The sequence below is a fragment of the Anolis carolinensis genome, unplaced genomic scaffold, assembly GCF_035594765.1.
Source record: "Anolis carolinensis isolate JA03-04 unplaced genomic scaffold, rAnoCar3.1.pri scaffold_7, whole genome shotgun sequence".
Lineage (NCBI taxonomy): Eukaryota > Metazoa > Chordata > Lepidosauria > Squamata > Dactyloidae > Anolis > Anolis carolinensis.
In genome coordinates, this window is record NW_026943818.1 from 24090504 (window position 1) to 24109077 (window position 18574).

The window sequence follows — 18574 nt, forward strand, 5'->3', positions numbered from 1 at the left end:
TTATCGCCCCCCATCTTTTGCTATATAATGCTTCCTCTTAGAAAAATAATAATACATGTCTCTTTAATATACCGGGAATCTATAAGTGCGAAAGTAAGAAAGCCAACAAACAGTCCAAAGCTCAGGATCCCTTTTTTGATCCCTTTTCTGAATGTTTTATTTTGGATTTTGATGCAGAGCCGATTGTCAAAAAGACACCAAGATTTTAAAAATAATATTGTGAGTGTTTATTTATTTATTTATTTACAGTATTTATATTCCGCCCTTCTCACTCCGAAGGGGACTCAGGGCGGATTACAATGAACACATATATGGCAAACATTCAATGCCAACATATATGACAAACAACATTCAGTTTTAGACAGACACAGAGGCATTTTTAACATCTTTCCAGCTTCACGGTTCCGGCCACAGGGGGAGCTGTTGCTTCACCGTCCATTGGTGGCTGTTCTTCCTCTTCTTTTCCTCGTGAGCAGTTTTATGGTGTTGTAGATTAGTTAAATTAGCCTCCCGCATAAAGCGTACCTTAAATTTTCCCTACTTGACAGATGCAACTGTCTTTCGGGGCTGCTAGGTCAACAGCAAGCCGGAGCTATTTTTTTATTATTTTTTTTAATGGTCGGAGGCTTAACCCGACCCGGGCTTCGAACTCATGACCTCTCGGTCAGTAGTGATTTATAGTAGCTGGTTACTAGCCAGCTGCGCCACAGCCCGGCCCCTTTTGAATGCCTAGTGTTGTCCCTTTTGAATGCCCATTGGTGTCTTTTGGCCAAGCAATGTTGGTTTGGGTTGCTGTGAGTTTTCCGACTGTATGGCCATGTTCCAGAAGCATTCTCTCCTGGTGTTTCGCCAACATCTGTGGCAGGCTTCCTCTAGAGCAATGATGGGCAACCTTTTACACTTGGTGTGTCAAAATTCACCAAAAAACCTAGCATGACTTGGGTGGTGTGTCACTTTGAGAAAAAAACCATAATTTCACAATGCAGTAGAGTCTCACTTATCCAAGCTAAACGGGCCGGCAGAAGCTTGGATAAGCGAATATCTTGGATAATAAGGAGGGACCTGTCTGGAATGCCTTACTCCCAAAGACTATGCCCCTGTGAGGGAAAGGAAATAGAAACAATAGAACAAATTTAATTGCAGTGCAATTATGCAATGCAACGTAGTCAAATTTTGTCATTGTTAGATATCTTTTAGAGAACAGATGCCACAAGGTGACTCTCAAAAGGGCAAAATTCCTCGAGGTTGAGAAAGAAAGAAACCTCCGATAGGGTTATTCCTTGAAACCATGCAGATGTATCAGGTATTTGGTGAAATGAACTTGAGAAATGAGATGGGAGCATTTATAAACGAAGGTCTGTTTCACTGATGGGTCTATGGACCGTAATAAATACTGTTGCTGTAGTTGTATATAGTTAATTTTACATAGTTTAGGAGATAATAGTCAATGTTTGTATGTGGCGGGCGGTGTATGTATGTATGTGTGTGTGTATGTGGCAGCTTTCTGATTGGCCACCACTATCACAGGCCACTGTGACCACCAGGAACGACAGACCTGGCCCAAACTTGACAAGCTTAACCCCCATGATGTGCTTTATGTTCTGGTTCCATTTGTGGGATGGTGGACCATGGGTGATGGGATATGTAGTACTTTTAATCGCTACGACTCCCACAGGCCACTGCGATGCCCACCAGTGACATAACTGGACCAAACTTGGCAGACAGAACCCCCCATGACCCCCTTTACACCCTGGTGCAGTTTGGAGGAGGCTATACCATGGATGATGGGATTTGCAGTACTTTTACTCACTTTCTGACACCACTGCACCTGCCACAAATGACTCATCAAGACCAAACTTGAAACACAGAGCGCCCATGACCCACTCTATACCCTGGTGAAGTTTGGAGGACGATGCACCATGGACGATGGGAATTGCAATACCTTCACTCACTTCCTCAGAACATTGCGAGCCCCACCAATGCCTGAACAAGACCAAACTTGGCACATAGAGTCCCCATGTCCTACTCTACACCTGGGTGCTGTTTGGAGGGGCATGAGCCATGGATGATGGGACTTGCAATACCTTCACTGGCTTCCTTAGAGCACCGTGACTCCCACCAATGACGAATCAGTACCAAACTTGGCACACAGAGGCCCCATTACCCACACTACATCCTGGTGTGGTTTGGAAGAGTTTCGACCATGGATGATGGGAACTGCAGTATCTTCACTCACTTCCTGAGACCACTGCAACCCCCACCAATGTCTGATCAAGACCAAACTTGGCACATACAGTCCCCATGACCTACTATATATCCTGGCGCTGTTTAGAGTGGGATGGACCATGGATGATAGGACTTTCATATGGGAGTTATAGTTCACCTGCACCCACTGACCCCCACTGACCCTGCACCTTGACTAAACTTGGAACACAGGGAAACAATGCCTTTCTCAAATGACCCGGGCACCGCCGGGTCCCCAAGCTAGTGTGTGTGTGTGTGTGTGTGTGTGTGTGTGTGTGTGTGTGTGTGTGTATATATATATATATATATATATATATATATATATATATATATATATATATTTGAGTACTGACCACTGTTCTGCCAGCAGTTTTGCTTTTTATGGTCCATCCTCTCCAACCCTGGTCTCCATTCAGCCCCACCAGGTCGCCTCTTTGAAGCAAATGGGATTTTATTTTGCAGAGGAGGGAGGTGGATGAAAGGGTAGTTGGAACGAGAACACTCTTAACTTATTTACCTGGAATCTTTTTTCCCCCAACAGCCCTATTACCATATTTAAATGCAAGTATGTCCATCTTAATTGATATTTTACAGTAGTTTAGACACACTTTAGTCTGTCACTTCTGTCATTCAGTTTTTTCCCTCCCCTGATAGCAATACATGTAGCTACGATGATAGAACTAGAGTTAGCAGGCTTGTAGTTGGCTAAGCTCTTTGGATCTCCGTTATCTATATTTATTTCTCCTCTTCCGCCTTTCTAGCTGTTCTGTCTCTCGCTCTCTTTTTTGTTGTTTTCTTTTTGTGGCCTGTGGCCTTTGTACAGTTTGTTTTCATAATGATAAATTACAAGCAATTTAAGCGCAGACTGTGAATTGTGTGTCCTTTCCTCTTGTCTTTGCAACCATAATTGGCAATCAGGAGATGGGCAAACGCTCTGAGGTTGGCTTCAAATTAATACAGAAATTATCCATCTGAAGATGGAAAGTTATTTTTCTGGGCCTGTTCAAGACCCCTACAAATATCTATGCCCCCCAACCTGGTTTCCCCAGGACAAAGATTGTATTCTTTGGCTCAGAATTTAATCCAAGCTAGGACGGGCTTTGAAAACTCTCTTTCCATTTTTGGCAGAATGTTATGAGACCCTAGAAATGAACCGAGGCACTTCGGTCAGCGTCCCCTTGTCAAAGCCTGGCACGAGGCTTTATATTGTCTCTATAGCTAGGGCCTGTCCAGTGATGATGATGATGATAATAATAATAATAAGAAGAAGAATAATGCTTTATATATAATATAATTTATTATATATCTATATATATAAAAGGGTAATGGAATCATGGCACTGGACAAAACAACTAAACTAAACGCCCCACAACCTCGAAAATTGATAGCACAACCTCTCATCCATGCCTCTATGTTCATACAACAAAAAGAAAAGAAAAATTAAGTCCTAGCCACAGCAACGCGTGGCCAGGCACAGCTAGTATTATATATATATTTATATTCCACACTATCTTTCCAAGGGGACTCAGAGCAGATTACAGGTACAGTAGAGTCTCACTTGTCCAACATAAACGGGCCGGCAGAAAGTTGGATAAGCGAAAATGTTGGATAATAACGAGGGATTAAACATCAAAATAGGTTATGATTTTACAAGTTAAGCACCAAAACATCATGTTATACAACCAATTTGTCCCATCAGCTGCATCTGTGGTCTTTTGAGATGTTTTAAATAATTTTTGTATTACAGTAGAGTCTCACTTATCCAACATAAACGGGCCGGCAGAACATTGGATAAGCAAATATGTTGGATAATAAGGAGAGATTAAGGAAAAGCCTATTAAACATCAAAATAGGTTAGGATTTTACAAATTAAGCACCAAAACATCATGTTAGACAACAAATTTGACAGAAAAAGTAGTTCAATACACAGTAATGTTATGTTGTAATTACTGTATTTATGAATTTAGCACCAAAACATTGCAATACAGTAGAGTCTCACTTATCCAAGCTAAATGGGCTGGCAGAAGCTTGGATAAGCGAATATCTTGGATAATAAGGAGCTATTAAGGTAAAGCCTATTAAACATCAAATTAGGTTATGATTTTACAAATGAAGCACCAAAACATCATGTTAGACAACAAATTTGACAGAAAAAGTAGTTCAATACATAGTAATGTTATGTTGTAATTACTGTATTTATGAATTTAGCACCAAAACATTGCAATACAGTAGAGTCTCACTTATCCAAGCTAAATGGGCTGGCAGAAGCTTGGATAAGCGAATATCTTGGATAATAAGGAGCTATTAAGGTAAAGCCTATTAAACATCAAATTAGGTTATGATTTTACAAATGAAGCACCAAAACATCATGTTAGACAACAAATTTGACAGAAAAAGTAGTTCAATACACAGTAATGTTATGTTGTAATTACTGTATTTATGAATTTAGCACCAAAATATCACAATATATTGAGAACATTGACTACAAAAATGGCTTGGATAATCCAGAAGTGAGGCTTGGATAAGTGAGACTCTACTGTATATTGAAAACACTGACTACAAAAACATTGGCTACTAACAAATTGACTACAAATAAAGATAGAGTTGCATAAAATGAACTTACCGTAGCAACATTGTTGGAAATTAAATCCATAAAAAGTTCAATCCTTGCTGTCTAGAGAAACAGCTGTGGATCGGGGTGGGAGGCAAAACTGCGTTGGATAATCCAGAATGTTGGATAAGCGGATGTTGGATAAGTGAGACTACTGTACATATATGGCAAACATTCAATGCCATTATACAATTGACAAAGGCAGACAGTACATAAACAGAGGCAAGGCTCTTTTCCTCTCTGGCATACAGCTGTGCTCGACTTGGCCATGGGGAGGTGCTGTTGTTTCATTTTCCATCCTGTCATCCATGGATGCCTTTCCTGTTTTTCCATGTTTTTCAGGGCATCTTTTACCTCCCCACCATAGCAGTACCTATTTATCTACTCTGTGGTTCTCAACCTGTGGGTCCCCAGATATTTTGGCCTTCAACTTCCAGAAATCCTTACATCTGGTAAATTGGGATTTCTGGGAGTTGTAGGCTAGAACACCTAGGGACCCACAGGTTGAGAACTACTGATCTACTTACATTGTTGTTTTCGAACTGCTGGGTGAGCAGAAGCTGGGCTGATGACAGGAGCTCACCCTGACCCGGGCTTGAACTGCTGACCTTCTGGTTGGCAGGATCTTCTATAGCAGGCGGTTTAACCCGCTGTGCTAGCCCTATTTGACATTTCATTTGTCCGCAAAACAACAATGGAGAGGCCTACATTTCTGAAACTGACTCTTCCCTAGGTGCAGGCAGATGCATTTCCTGCATCCCCACTTTTTCCAAAGCAAGGGGAGGCTTGTGGGGTTGTTCTAGGTCAGTGGTTCCCAAACTTATTTGGCCTACCGCTCCTTTTCCAGAAAAAATATGACTCAGCACCCCCTGGAAAGGGGGGCGTGGCTTAGAGGGGTGGGTGTGGCTCCTGCTCAAGAGGGCGGGGCTGAGCCTCTCCCCTAGTCCAAGATGCAGGGCTGGGAGGGGGAGGTGGGCGGGGCCACAAATGGGCGGCCAGAACTGGGATGGGCGGAGTTACGAGCTCTGAGGCAGGGCTGAGCTTCTATCCCTGTGCTGCGGCGCCTGCCAGGACACAGGGGGTGGGGCTAGAGGAGGGGGCGGGGCCTCTTCCCAAGTGCCTGATGGGGCTGGACCTCTATACCCCACCCCCCTGTTCTAACAAGCGCCTCAGGAGAGGCTCTTGGGAAGAGGCCCCATCCCCAGCCCCACCCTTTAGTCCTAAAAGGCCTCTCAGGAAAAGTATAGAGGCTCAGCCCTGTCTCAGGCTCTTGGGAAGAAGCCACGCCCACTCCTCTAGCTCTGCCCTCTGTGTCCGTACAAGTGCCTCAGGAGAGGGAGATTCTCAGCCCTGTCTTGGGCTCTTAGGAAGAGGCCCCACCCCCAGCCCCACCCTTTAGTCCTAAAAGGCCTCTCAGGAGAAGTATAGAGGCTCAGCCCTGTCTTGGGCTCTTGGGAAGAAGCCACGCCCACTCCTCTAGCTCCGCCCTCTGTGTCCGTACAAGTGCCTCAGGAGAGGGAGATTCTCAGCCCTGTCTTGGGCTCTTAGGAAGAGGCCCCACCCCCAGCCCCACCCTTTAGTCCTAAAAGGCCTCTCAGGAGAAGTATAGAGGCTCAGCCCTGTCTCAGGCTCTTGGGAAGAAGCCACGCCCACTCCTCTAGCTCTGCCCTCTGTGTCCGTACAAGTGCCTCAGGAGAGGGAGATTCTCAGCCCTGTCTTGGGCTCTTAGGAAGAGGCCCCACCCCCAGCCCCACCCTTTAGTCCTAAAAGGCCTCTCAGGAGAAGTATAGAGGCTCAGCCCTGTCTTGGGCTCTTGGGAAGAAGCCACGCCCACTCCTCTAGCTCCGCCCTCTGTGTCCGTACAAGTGCCTCAGGAGAGGGAGATTCTCAGCCCTGTCTTGGGCTCTTAGGAAGAGGCCCCACCCCCAGCCCCACCCTTTAGTCCTAAAAGGCCTCTCAGGAGAAGTATAGAGGCTCAGCCCTGTCTTGGGCTCTTGGGAAGAAGCCACGCCCACTCCTCTAGCTCCGCCCTCTGTGTCCGTACAAGTGCCTCAGGAGAGGGAGATTCTCAGCCCTGTCTTGGGCTCTTAGGAAGAGGCCCCACCCCCAGCCCCACCCTTTAGTCCTAAAAGGCCTCTCAGGAGAAGTATAGAGGCTCAGCCCTGTCTCAGGCTCTTGGGAAGAAGCCACGCCCACTCCTCTAGCTCCGCCCTCTGTGTCCGTACAAGTGCCTCAGGAGAGGGAGATTCTCAGCCCTGTCTTGGGCTCTTGGGAAGAAGCCACGCCCACTCCTCTAGCTCCACCCTCTGTGTCCGTACAAGTGCCTCAGGAGAGGGAGATTCTCAGCCCTGTCTTGGGCTCTTGGGAAGAAGCCACGCCCACTCCTCTAGCTCCGCCCTCTGTGTCCCAACAAGCGCCTCAGGAGAGGTATAGATGCTCAGCCCTGTCTCCGGCCCCACCCCTCCCCTGGCCCCACCCCCTGTGTCCTAATAGGTGCCATCACCGCCCACCAGGGGGCGGTAGCGCCCACTTTGGGATTCACTATTCTAGGTTTTGAGAGGTCTAGCACACCAATGAAGGCTAAATTTGGGCCATGCCGGAGCTTGTGAAGCCACCGTTTGAGTGTCTCGATGACGCCTAGAGGGAGATGTGCTTGCCTGCGCCCGTCCTTGCCCCGTTGTCACGGCCCTGCCTTGCATGCCGTCTGATCCTTCTCATTTCTCCCTACGGCCAGGTTTCCCAGCAGCAGCCTACGGACCGGTAGCAGCCGCGGCGGTGGCAGCAGCAAGAGGATCAGGTAGGGGGGGCCGTGGAAGAGGCAGCTACATGGCATACCCGCAGAATGCAGGGCCAGGTAAAAGCTCTGTCGGTATTCTGTGTGGCTGCAGCTGTCCATCACGCTCTTTGATTTCCCTCACGCTTCTCTCGGGTTATGGGGCGCCTGTGTGGGGGCGGGCGAGGGGAAGGGGGCGAGGGCGGGCATTGTTGCAGGGACAGAACCCAGCGAAACCAACCCAAATCCGACAGGCAGAGTCCGTGACTCCTCAAGCAGCGAAGAGACATGTTTCCAAAAGGCCCCGTGGAGTGCTAGGGTGGACCTTTCTTTTAAAAGCTCAAGCGCAAAGGGCCGTGGAAGTCTTAATTTGTTCGGGTGGATCCGCACTCCACAGTTATATTATTTGCATCCCACATTATCAAAATCTTTGGTGAGATATTTAGACTTCTCTACCAGAGAGCGCTCGTACAGTTCAAAAGAATCTCTTGCAGATGACAAAGCCAAGATTTCCATAAAATGGAGCCACGGCAGTTAAATTGGGATCAAAGTGCTATAAACTGTGCAGTGTGGGCGCACCCGTCAGAGAGTTTGCACTGGGCGAACAATGCAGTCCTTCCTCCTGTTTAGTCCTCAATAGCTAGAAAAACAACATTATTCTTAGACCGAATCCAATGCATGGCACTGTGACATACCATTCCTGGACCACAAGGCAGAATAATAATAGGAATAATAATAATCCCAATTCTTCTCCTAATTTTCAAGGTGGTTTATCTCAGGTAAACATAGCTAAAATTCACCTCATGCAAAAGTTAAGAATTTTCTGTGCAAAGTGGCAAGTATTATTTCCTTATTTACAGTACAGTAGAGTCTAATTTTTCCAGTCTTCTTTTTCCAATAATTTTTCTAGAAATTTTCTCCAAATACAGTAGAGTCTCACTAATCCAAGCCTCGCTTATCCAAGCCATTTTTGTAGTCAATGTTTTCAATATACAGTAGAGTCTCACTTATCCAACATAAACGGGCCGGCAGAACGTTGGATAAGTGAATATGTTGGATAACAAGGAGAGATTAAGGAGATGCCTATTAAACACCAAATTAGGTTATGATTTTACAAATTAAGCACCAAAACATCATGTTAGACAACAAATTTGGCAGAAAAAGTAGTTCAATACGCAGTAATGCTATGTAGTAATTACTGTATTTATGAATTTAGCACCCAAATATTACGATGTATTGAAAACATTGACTACAAAAATGCGTTGGATAATCCAGAACGTTGGATAAGCGAGTGTTGGATAAGTGAGACTCTACTGTACCATTCCTGGACCACAAGGCTGAATAATAATAGGAATAATAATAATCCCAATTCCTATCCTAATTTTCAAGGTGGTTTATCTCAGGTAAACATAGCTAAAATTCACCTCATGCAAAAGTTAAGAATTTTCTGTGCAAAGTGGCAAGTATTATTTCCTTATTTACAGTACAATAGAGTCTCACTTATCCAACATATTCAGGCCGGCAGATAAGCGAATATGTTGGATAATAAGGAGAGATTAAACATCAAAATAGGTTATGATTTTACAAATCAAGCACCAAAACATCATGTGATACAACCAATTTGTCAGAAAAAGTAGTTCATTACACATTAATGCTATGTAGTAATTACTGTATTTACGAATTTAGCACCAAAATATCCCAATGCATTGAAAACATTGATTACAAAAATGCGTTGGATAATCCAGAATGTTGGATAAGTGAGACTCTACTGTATTTACATTCCGCCCTTCTCACCCCAAAGAGGACTCAGGGCAGATCATATGGCAAACATTCAATGTCGATTATAACAATAACAAAACAGACAACAGATCGAGGTATATATAGGCTTTCCCATCTTTCGGCATCTTTGGAGGCTGTCGCTCCAATTCTCTGCCAAAGAGCTTTTTTGTTTGCAAACTTCCACCTTTTTTCTGATTGAAACACTGAGCCTAAATAAACTCCCTTCTTTAATGCTGTTCCTATTTAACTACTCACATCTGTTTTCGAACTGCTAGGTAGGCAGAAGCTGGGCTAAACGTCAGGAGCTCACCCTGACCTGGGCTTCAAACTCTCAACCTTCCGGTTGGCAAGATTTATTGCAGCTTGGCAATTAACCTGCTGTGCTAAAGTCTGGCCCAATAATAGTAATAATAATGTTTTCTTTATGTTGTTCTGAATGTGTCCAACCTGGCCACAGCATATTCTTTGAGAACAACCACTATGTCAGACTACACAGAGAAGCCATTGAAATCTGCAAGCATGTGGACAATCTCAACAGAAAGGAGTAAACCATGAAAATGAACAAAATCTAGCAACCGGTATTTTTAAAATGTCTAAAATCAGGACAGTAAATAAAGAATAATACTCAGAAGACAGGGGAATTCCAGACAGGAAACAATCAGGGCCAGTTAACACCTCTCAACAAAAAATTTCCCCAGGCAGGAAGCAGCCAGGTTTTGACGCTGAAATGCTAATCACGCTGGCCAGTTGCAACATTCACACTTGCCTAAAAGAGACAAGAGTTCTTTCTTCCACCCTGGACATTATTCCACAGATATATAAACCCCGAGAGGTCCCAGGTTCAAACCCCGGGAGCGGCATGAGTGGCTGCTGTTAGCTCCAGCTCCTGTCAACCTAGCAGTTCGAAAACATGCCAATGTGAGTAGATCAATAGGTACCGCTCCGGCGGGAAGGTAAGGGCGCTCCATGCAGTCATGCTGGCCACATGACCTTGGAGTTGTCTACAGACAACGCCGGCTCTTCAGCTTAGAAATGGAGATGAGCACCAACTCCCAGAGTCAGACATGACTGGACTTAACATCAGGGGAAACCTTTACCTTTTCCTATATAAACCCCACTTGCCTAGTTTCCAACTGACCTCACAACCACAGCCATAGATGTGGGCAAAACCCACACTGGATCAGAACAGATTGAACAGAATGTAAACTAAAAAAAAAGCATGAAAACACCACGATGGCTTCTTAAAATCTATCCAGTCCGCAGGTAGCTATCCTAGGTAGGAATCATTAACCTCAGAGTAAATCAGAACAGTAAATAAGAAGCAACACTCTGAAAGCAGAGGAGTTCCAGAAATGAATCAACCAGGGGCAGCTAATGACTCTGAACAAAGGATGCCCCCAGGCAGGAAGAAGCCAGGAGATGAAGCTATTCAATGCTAATTCAGGTGATTAACTACAACATTCACACTGGCCTCCAACTGACAAGAGTTCTTCTCTCACCCTGGACTTTCCACAGATCATAGAATCATAGAATAGTAGAGTTGGAAGAGACCTCATGGGCCATCCACCCCCCCCCCCCCCGCTAAGAAGCAGGAAATCGCATTCAAAGCACCCCCAACAGATGGCCATCCAGCCTCTGCTTAGGGTCAGGGTTGGGTTCAATGTGACAGTTAATTGGGTCTATGCAATCATAGACATTGGAATATAGAATCACAGAATCATAGAAAGAATAATAGAATCATAGATATATATAAACCTTCCTTGCTTAGTTTCTCCATAGCTCACAACCTCTGAGGATGCCTGCCATAGATGTGGGTGAAACGTCAGGAGAGAATACTTCTAGAACGTGGCCATACAGCCCGGAAAAATCACAGTAACCCAATTGCAGTCTACATTTTTCTGTTGAGGGAAAACAGGGATTCTGAATGTGATCCAGATCCATAAAGATTGTTTCATGGAAAAAACGGAAATGTCCCACCAAGGATTGTGACACAAAATTTTGCCACAAAAACAGCCTTGAGGTTGGACACTGACTCTGCTTTTGTTACCTGCTGCAAACTCTCGCTCCACTTCCATTGGAAATGTGAACTCTTTGCTTTTGCATCCACCCCTAAGACACTCCACTTCCTTATCCTATTGAACCGAGATCCATTTACAGATAAGCCAAGTCTCCCATTGGTCTAATTGAGCCTTTGATTCAATCATGAGTGGGCCGGGAAGACCCACCGGTGCCTCTTTTTGCTTGTCAGCAATCCAGAGCAAGGACAAAAGGCCGACTTGCCGCTCTCTTTTTTCTCTCTCTTTCTCCGTGGGTTTAATTGCTCCCCAGTCTATCTCGCTTGCTCCTCTCTGTATCCTGTCTCGTGCGTTTCTCCAGCCATTTGTTCTTGCTAATATTAAGCGGGGTCTCAGAAACAATTGGACAACACCATCCCTGGGTCCAAATTGCCCAACAAGGAGCAAAGACGTTGGCGGTGACGGTTTTGTCTCGGCTCACTCATGATGTGGAACCTCTTCTCGCGAGGCCTCTCGGCACCAAAGAGATCCCGATTTGAGGCTGAATTCTCTATAATAGAGTCCAAAGTGAGATGCTTGGAGAACTCCGTTCCATGCAAACTGGCACTGCTTGGGCTACAAAGGATAATCGGTAGCAATTTAATGTCATCGTAAATAGGGCGCAAGTCCTGTTGGGACACGGTGGGTGCTTTGCTAGGCATCAATGGGAACATTTGGGGGTTTTTTTCTTATTTTTCTGCTTAGAAGAGGAGTGGACACTTTCCCATGTTCTACTTCAATGTAGAGCCAAAACTTTGCTCATAGAAGAGCTTGAGGGTCGGACCAGACGTCAGTTGTGCTGGGCATCGGCCAATTTCTCTGCTTGATATATACAGATATATTTATTTTATTCTGGCACTTGGTTTTCTTTTTATCTTTTTTTTTTATGAAACTAAATCTAACTCGAAATTAACACCAACATATTATGGCAAGTCTAAAGAGCAGTAGGGTGCGTTCCTCTCCCGTTTCTGTTTCCCAAAACAATAGAGAATAGGAGTGTGCATTCATGCGCAGAAGTGGTTTCCACTCCTAAGGGATGTGTCTTCCTTCCAAGGGGAACTGGCATTGATAGTAAAGCGTTTCCAGGAGTCGTGGAATATAGCCGACCTCATGTTAATGTGGCTCAGGCCTGATTCATTGCAAATGTAGGCGGGCGACAAAGGAGAATTACTCTTATAATTAATTATTATTAGAATATTACTCGGGAAGCATATATAAGATTACATATTTGGCTACCAAAGCGAAAGACATTAGTGTACAGCATTTATATTCCGCCCTTCTCACCCCAAAGGGGACTCAGGGCGGGTCACAGAACATACATATGTGCTTAACATTCAATGCTGTTTATTAGACATGTCCAAAAAATCGTTTTGAATCGTATATCGGAATTATTTGGGATTGTTCTCGCTTTTTGATACGCATTCCGAGACATTGTCTCACAGCGCAACCAGCAATGTAATTTGAACTATTGTTGGCCCATTCTCTAATTGTCTCTTATAATGTTTCGTTAATTCCCCCCCCCCCAATTTTTAAAAAAATATTTTTTAAAAAATTATTTATTTCTGCAACCTACCTTGAATGGGAGCTTAGCACAGCCTAATGTGGCTCCCCGGCCAATCAGAAGCTACCATGATGGACACAAAGGTGGGGGCTAACGTCCACATGGAAGATTGCCATACAAGCCCAGTGTGTCCGCCATTTTAGAAACATTTAGAATCATTACGAATTTTCGGAAATATCCAAAATTTTTGGGTGAAAAAATCGGAAATACTTTCTATATCGAAGCGCCAGCACCCCCTACTTTAGAAACGAGAATTGAAACATTTTTTTCATCGATCGGACATGCCTACTGTTTATACACTAACAAGATAGAGGTATATATAGGCTATTCCCATCTTCGGCATCTTGGAGGCTTGTGCTCAGTTCTGGCTCCATCTCCCTGCCGAAGGGCTTTGTTTGTAAACTTCCTCCTTGATCAAATTGCAGGCATTTTCCCGGCATTTCCTTCTAGGAACCTTAAAATACCTACCTTTTTATCTATTCCCATTTTGCTTTTGAACCGCTAGATCAGGGGTCCCCAAACTAAGGCCCGGGGGCCGGATGCGGCCCTCCAAAGTCATTTATCTGGCCCCCACCCTCAGTTTTATAATATAATGTATTGTATATACATATAATATTGATAATAATATTATAATGTAATACAATAATAATTATATATATATATTATAATAATAATAACTTTATTTTTATACCCCGCCCCATCTCCCCGAAGGGACTCGGGGCGGCTTACATGTGGCCTTGCCCGGCACAACAATCAAATAACAATAACAAAGCAATAACACAATTATCCGAATAAAAACATCAGTAGTAGTAGTAGTAAGCCTGAGCTTTTTCCTTTGGTTTTGCGGTGCTTTTGAACCAACCTGGACCTGAGCCACATTCATATGACAACCTGGGTTTTGTAACCGGCACCTCCAAAACGGTTTCACTATCAATACCGTATTTTTGCCCCCGTCATGAGCATGCACACGAAACCCCATTCAGTTTGATATGCCTGGAGTAGCTTGTAAGTAGGAGTGCCCTTTACTTTAGTATAACCAGGGCGGGTGTACTTACTCCTTTTTGGGATTTCCAACATCATTTTGTTTGGCTCTCTATGGCCCAAGGTGAGACGCTAATCCTAGAACGGTCCCATGCGCCTCTTCTTCACAAGGATGTGGCGAGGGCAAGCGCTTCATGCAGAAGTTCATTCACCTGCCATAGAAGCGCAACAGCCCAATCGCAGTGGGCCATTGTTGATGTGCTCTCTTTGTGCAGCACTTGCCTCTCCATTGACTTGGAATCTGGTGGAGAATTGGCGCATCCATTCCTCTCAAGCTCTGCTTCTGCTTTGTAAAAATGCCATAGGAAGGCCGTAGTCAACTTGCCATTGAACTACCAAAAGGAAGGTATTTCACGGGCCCCGAGCCGCCTGATCCTTACTGTCCTTTATACTTGCCGGCTGTAACCAATCTCATAACATGAGCTACTGACCTTGTTGGTGAGTGTGAGCAGTTATGTTCTTGTTGTTTTCTCTCTTGCTTGGTTGGGGCTGCTGTGAGAGAGAGTGTCTCTGAGGCATTCTTTCGGGCCTCTCTTACACTGGGACGTGCACATCTCTCAAACACTCTTCTGAGCACGCTCAGCAGGAAGGTTTGTCCACACCTATTAATCCTCTCTCTGTGTCCAGCTTCTTGTTAGTAGCAGCTGGTTGCATGTTTTTTTGCTTGTTCAAATGAAACGGTTCAAGAAACGACTCATATCCAACTCTTGAAAAATGTCTTCTTATTTTTTATTTTTACGATTTTATATATATTATTTTTTTTTGTTTTATTTTAATACACTTTTCTCTCTTTTTGTTTTCGTTTATTCCTTTTTTTCTTTTACTCAATAAAATGAAACACTTGTCGTTCGTAAACACATCTCACATCTCCCCTTGCCTGTTCCTAGAGTGTTATGTATCTGTGGGACTGAACTAAATGCATGCACCTCGTAGTAGTCGTAACTGGTAGCAGTAGACGTAGTTGTAGAACATGCATTGTTGAGTTGATATTACAGGTGATTGTCGACTCGAGAGAGCATGCCAGTCCAAGGGTAGTGGCGGTTTGACCGGAAGCGTAGTAAACATCTCCCCCCGTAGTACAATGTCCACGAACTCCCAAACTTTGGCTCACCAAATTCAACACCATACGTGGTTCTGTGATCTCTCTCGCCGTGGCAGAGAATTGAACTATCCGCCATTTTGACTACCCATGTTTCCCCTGTAAATACATTTACTTGTGAGTCGTTCCCATGTCTAGATCAGTGGGAGTTGCTCATACGTAAGTGTGGTAAGGTTTGGGCCGAGTTTCATCCAGGAAGCATTGTACACGCACGACTCCTTCCCCGCAAAACATTCACCTTTTCGATACTCTGCATCCTTTGTTTGGAGCAGAAAAGCCACCCACTGCGTGTAGGTACAATGCCTGGTTGTCAGACTATGCGGAGGCACAAGGGAATTGGTTTTAGATCCGAATGCAAATTGGGCTGTGCCACAACTTGCAGGGTTTTCGGAGGATTTCCCCCTTCAAATATAACTGAACATCTCATGAACTGCCAATATTAGATCTTCGTGGACTAAGTTTCATCATTTTCACCATCAAGCCAGCAAATGTCTCTTTTTTGGTTGCCTTTTTTTTCTTTTCTTTCTCTCTTTTGCACCCAGTTTTCTGTACTCAGCTTCCCAAAATGGTTTTCCAAACAGGCAACTGTGGATAGGGTTGGCAACTGGCCTAACACCACGTTACGTTTGGTTGGTGGCTGCGGCTGTTTTATCAGCGGAGATTGCGTTCGGAGTGTGTTCCGTTTACTGAGCATGCTAATTGCATAGGTTCCCAACGAAACCTTAAATATAACCCCCAGATGTTTGGTATGTACCAAGGCTGACTGTTACAGCAACTGTAGCTTAATACATCTCCGCACCAAATCCTATATTGTCCATAAGACCAGTACCGTTATCTTGCTTGCGGGCAGAATTTGTGCATAATGTGCTCTGCTTCTAAGATAGATTGTGGTCATTAGTCTATCTGTCTCATCTGTTCAGCACCACCTCTCCATCGCCTTTTCCAGCTGTTCTCCCAGACATCAAAATTAAGACGGGATTGAAATCCACTTTGAATATCTACACTTTGCCAGGGTTTCCCATGAGGATTTCCCAACCTTACCTGGAAATGTCAAGGCTTTGACCCTAGGACATTTCCTCTGCCCTCCTTTTAACAGGAGACGTCAGAGACCAAATCTACATGCAACAGACTCTGTTCCTGAACTGTTGTTTCATACATGCACCTTCACATAATGATAAAGGGTCTGGAGAACAAACCCTATGAGGAGCGGTTGAAAGAGCTGGGCATGTTTAGCCTGAGAGGAGGCAAATTGACGGACATGTATCGAGATGTGAGGATAAGTCATAGGGAAGAGGGAGCAAGCTTGTTTTCTGCTGCCCTGGAGACTAGGACAGGGAACAATGGCTTCAAATTACAGGAAAGGAGATTCTACCTGAATATCACGAACATGTGAGAGCTGTTCAGCAGTGGAACTCTCTGCCCCAGAGTGTGGTGGAGGCTCCTTCTCTGGAGGCTTTGAAACAGAGGGGGCTTTGAATGTGATTTTCCTGCTTCTTGGCAGAATGAGGTTGGACTGGATGGCCCACAAGGTCTCTTCCAACTCTTTGATTCCATGTATAAGCACACAAAACTCTCCTACACCAAATCTGACCACTTGTCCATCTAGCCTAGCAATCTTGGGGCTACCGAAGTTGTTAGATTCCTGTTTGCACATTCCTGACTATCCTGTAGACCCAAAGCGCGCAATTTCTGGTTCTATCCCACATACTTAAACACTGGATTTGTGTTTAACACAAGTCTTGGTCAATATGCTTTGTCAGAACCATTTCACTTAGAGAAACAAACCCAGACATTTATACATTGCCACCCAATACATTATGCCTATTGAAAGCATTTCTGCTTTCGACCTGCTAGGTGGGCAGGTAAGCTGGGGCTGATGGCAGGTGCTCACCCCGACCTGAAGTCAAACTGTCAACCTTTCAATCAGCAGATTTTTCTGCTGTGCTAAGCATGGCCCCAAAGAACAGTGGTCCTTTACCATAAAGTGGTAGAGAAAATATATACAAGGGTTATCTAGAAAGTAGATTACGTTTTGGAATTAAAAATGAACAAAGTATAGGAGAAAACATTTACCATATGCAGTTGAAAGCCACACCCAAATACCACTTCTCAACATAGTCGCCATTCAAATCTAGGCACTTATCATAGCGATGAATGAGCTTGGCAACTCCTTCCCCACAAAACTCTGCCGCTTGCGTCCTCAAAAAGTATAGGAGAAAACATTGACCATATGCAGTTGAAAGCCACACCCAAATACCACTTCTCAACATAGTCGCCATTCAAATCTAGGCACTTATCATAGCAATGAATGAGCTTGGAAACTCCTTCCCCACAAAACTCTGCCGCTTGCGTCCTCAAAAAGTATAGGAAAAAACACTGACCATATGCAGTTGAAAGCCACACCCAAATACCACTTCTCAACATAGTTGCCATTCAAATCTAGGCACTTATCATAGCGATCAATGAGCTTGGCAACTCCTTCCCCACAAAACACTGCCACTTGCGTCCTCAACGCAGTGTTTTGGCAACGATGCGCAGCTGCGGGTAGGGGTGACTGGCTGGTTGAGGACGCAAGCGGCAGAGTTTGGTGGGGAAGGAGTTGCCAAGCTCATTCATCGCTATGATAAGGGCCTAGAATTGAATGGCAACTATGTTAAGAAGTGGTATTTGGGCGTGGCTTTCAACTGCATATGGTAAATGTTTTCTGGGTTGTTGTATGTCTTTCGGGCTGTGTGGCCATGTTCCAGAAGTATTCTCTCCTGACATTTTGCCCACATCTATGGCAGGCATCCTCAGAGGCTGTGTAGCATGCCGCACAGCCTCTGAGGATGCCTGCCATTGATGTGGGCGAAACGTCAGGAGAGAATACTTCTGGAATATGGCCACACAGCCCGAAAGACATACAACAAACCTGTGATCCCGGCCATGAAAGACTTCGACAACACGTTAAATGTTTTCTCCTATACTTTGTTCATTTTTAATTCCAAAACGTAATCTACTTTCTGGATAACCCTCGTATTTAATAAATAATAATAATAAAACTTTATTTATACCCCGCCACCATCTCCCCAATGGGGACTCGGGGCGGCTTACATGGGGCCATGCCCAGAACAATACAATATAACAAAATATAAAAGAACAACACATCAAAATATAAAAGAACACATATTTGCCTTAGGGATGGGGAGTTATATTGCTTGCCCCTATCTACTCGGTAACCCAAGGTACTTGGTACTCAGCCCTCCCTTAAAGCAAAGGAAGTGCCAAGTTCCCTTAAGAAAGTGCAAAGGGAGCTGGCGATATTGGTTTCCTCTCTTCGGTTGGATCTCTTATTGCTTTCCTATAAGCAACACTCTCCTATATTACTTTTTTCCAAAGCACAAGAGTGTTTGGAGTCCCACACCGATCAATG

At 44.4% G+C, this 18574-nt stretch overlaps 1 protein-coding gene and 1 long non-coding RNA gene across 28 annotated transcripts in view; one reads left to right on the forward strand and one right to left on the reverse strand.

The window, feature by feature from the left end:
- msi2 (musashi RNA binding protein 2) overlaps positions 1 to 18574 on the forward strand; it is a 604855-nt gene that overhangs the window by 524239 nt on the left and 62042 nt on the right. For 7 of the 26 annotated variants that reach the window (XM_062960125.1, XM_062960128.1, XM_062960124.1 and 4 more), the window contains 2 exons: positions 2786 to 2809; positions 7590 to 7709. The exons of 1 other annotated variant lie outside the window; for it this stretch is intronic. In XM_062960125.1, coding sequence (XP_062816195.1) covers positions 2786 to 2809; positions 7590 to 7709 — 144 coding nt within the window. Of the gene's footprint in view, positions 1 to 2785; positions 2810 to 7589; positions 7710 to 14950; positions 17773 to 18574 lie in introns of those variants that run through there. 18 more of the 26 variants (XM_062960131.1, XM_062960133.1, XM_062960134.1 and 15 more) reach the window with 5 other exon arrangements.
- LOC134293217 (uncharacterized) overlaps positions 1 to 18574 on the reverse strand; it is a 291557-nt gene that overhangs the window by 24655 nt on the left and 248328 nt on the right. The gene's annotated exons all lie outside the window — the stretch shown is intronic.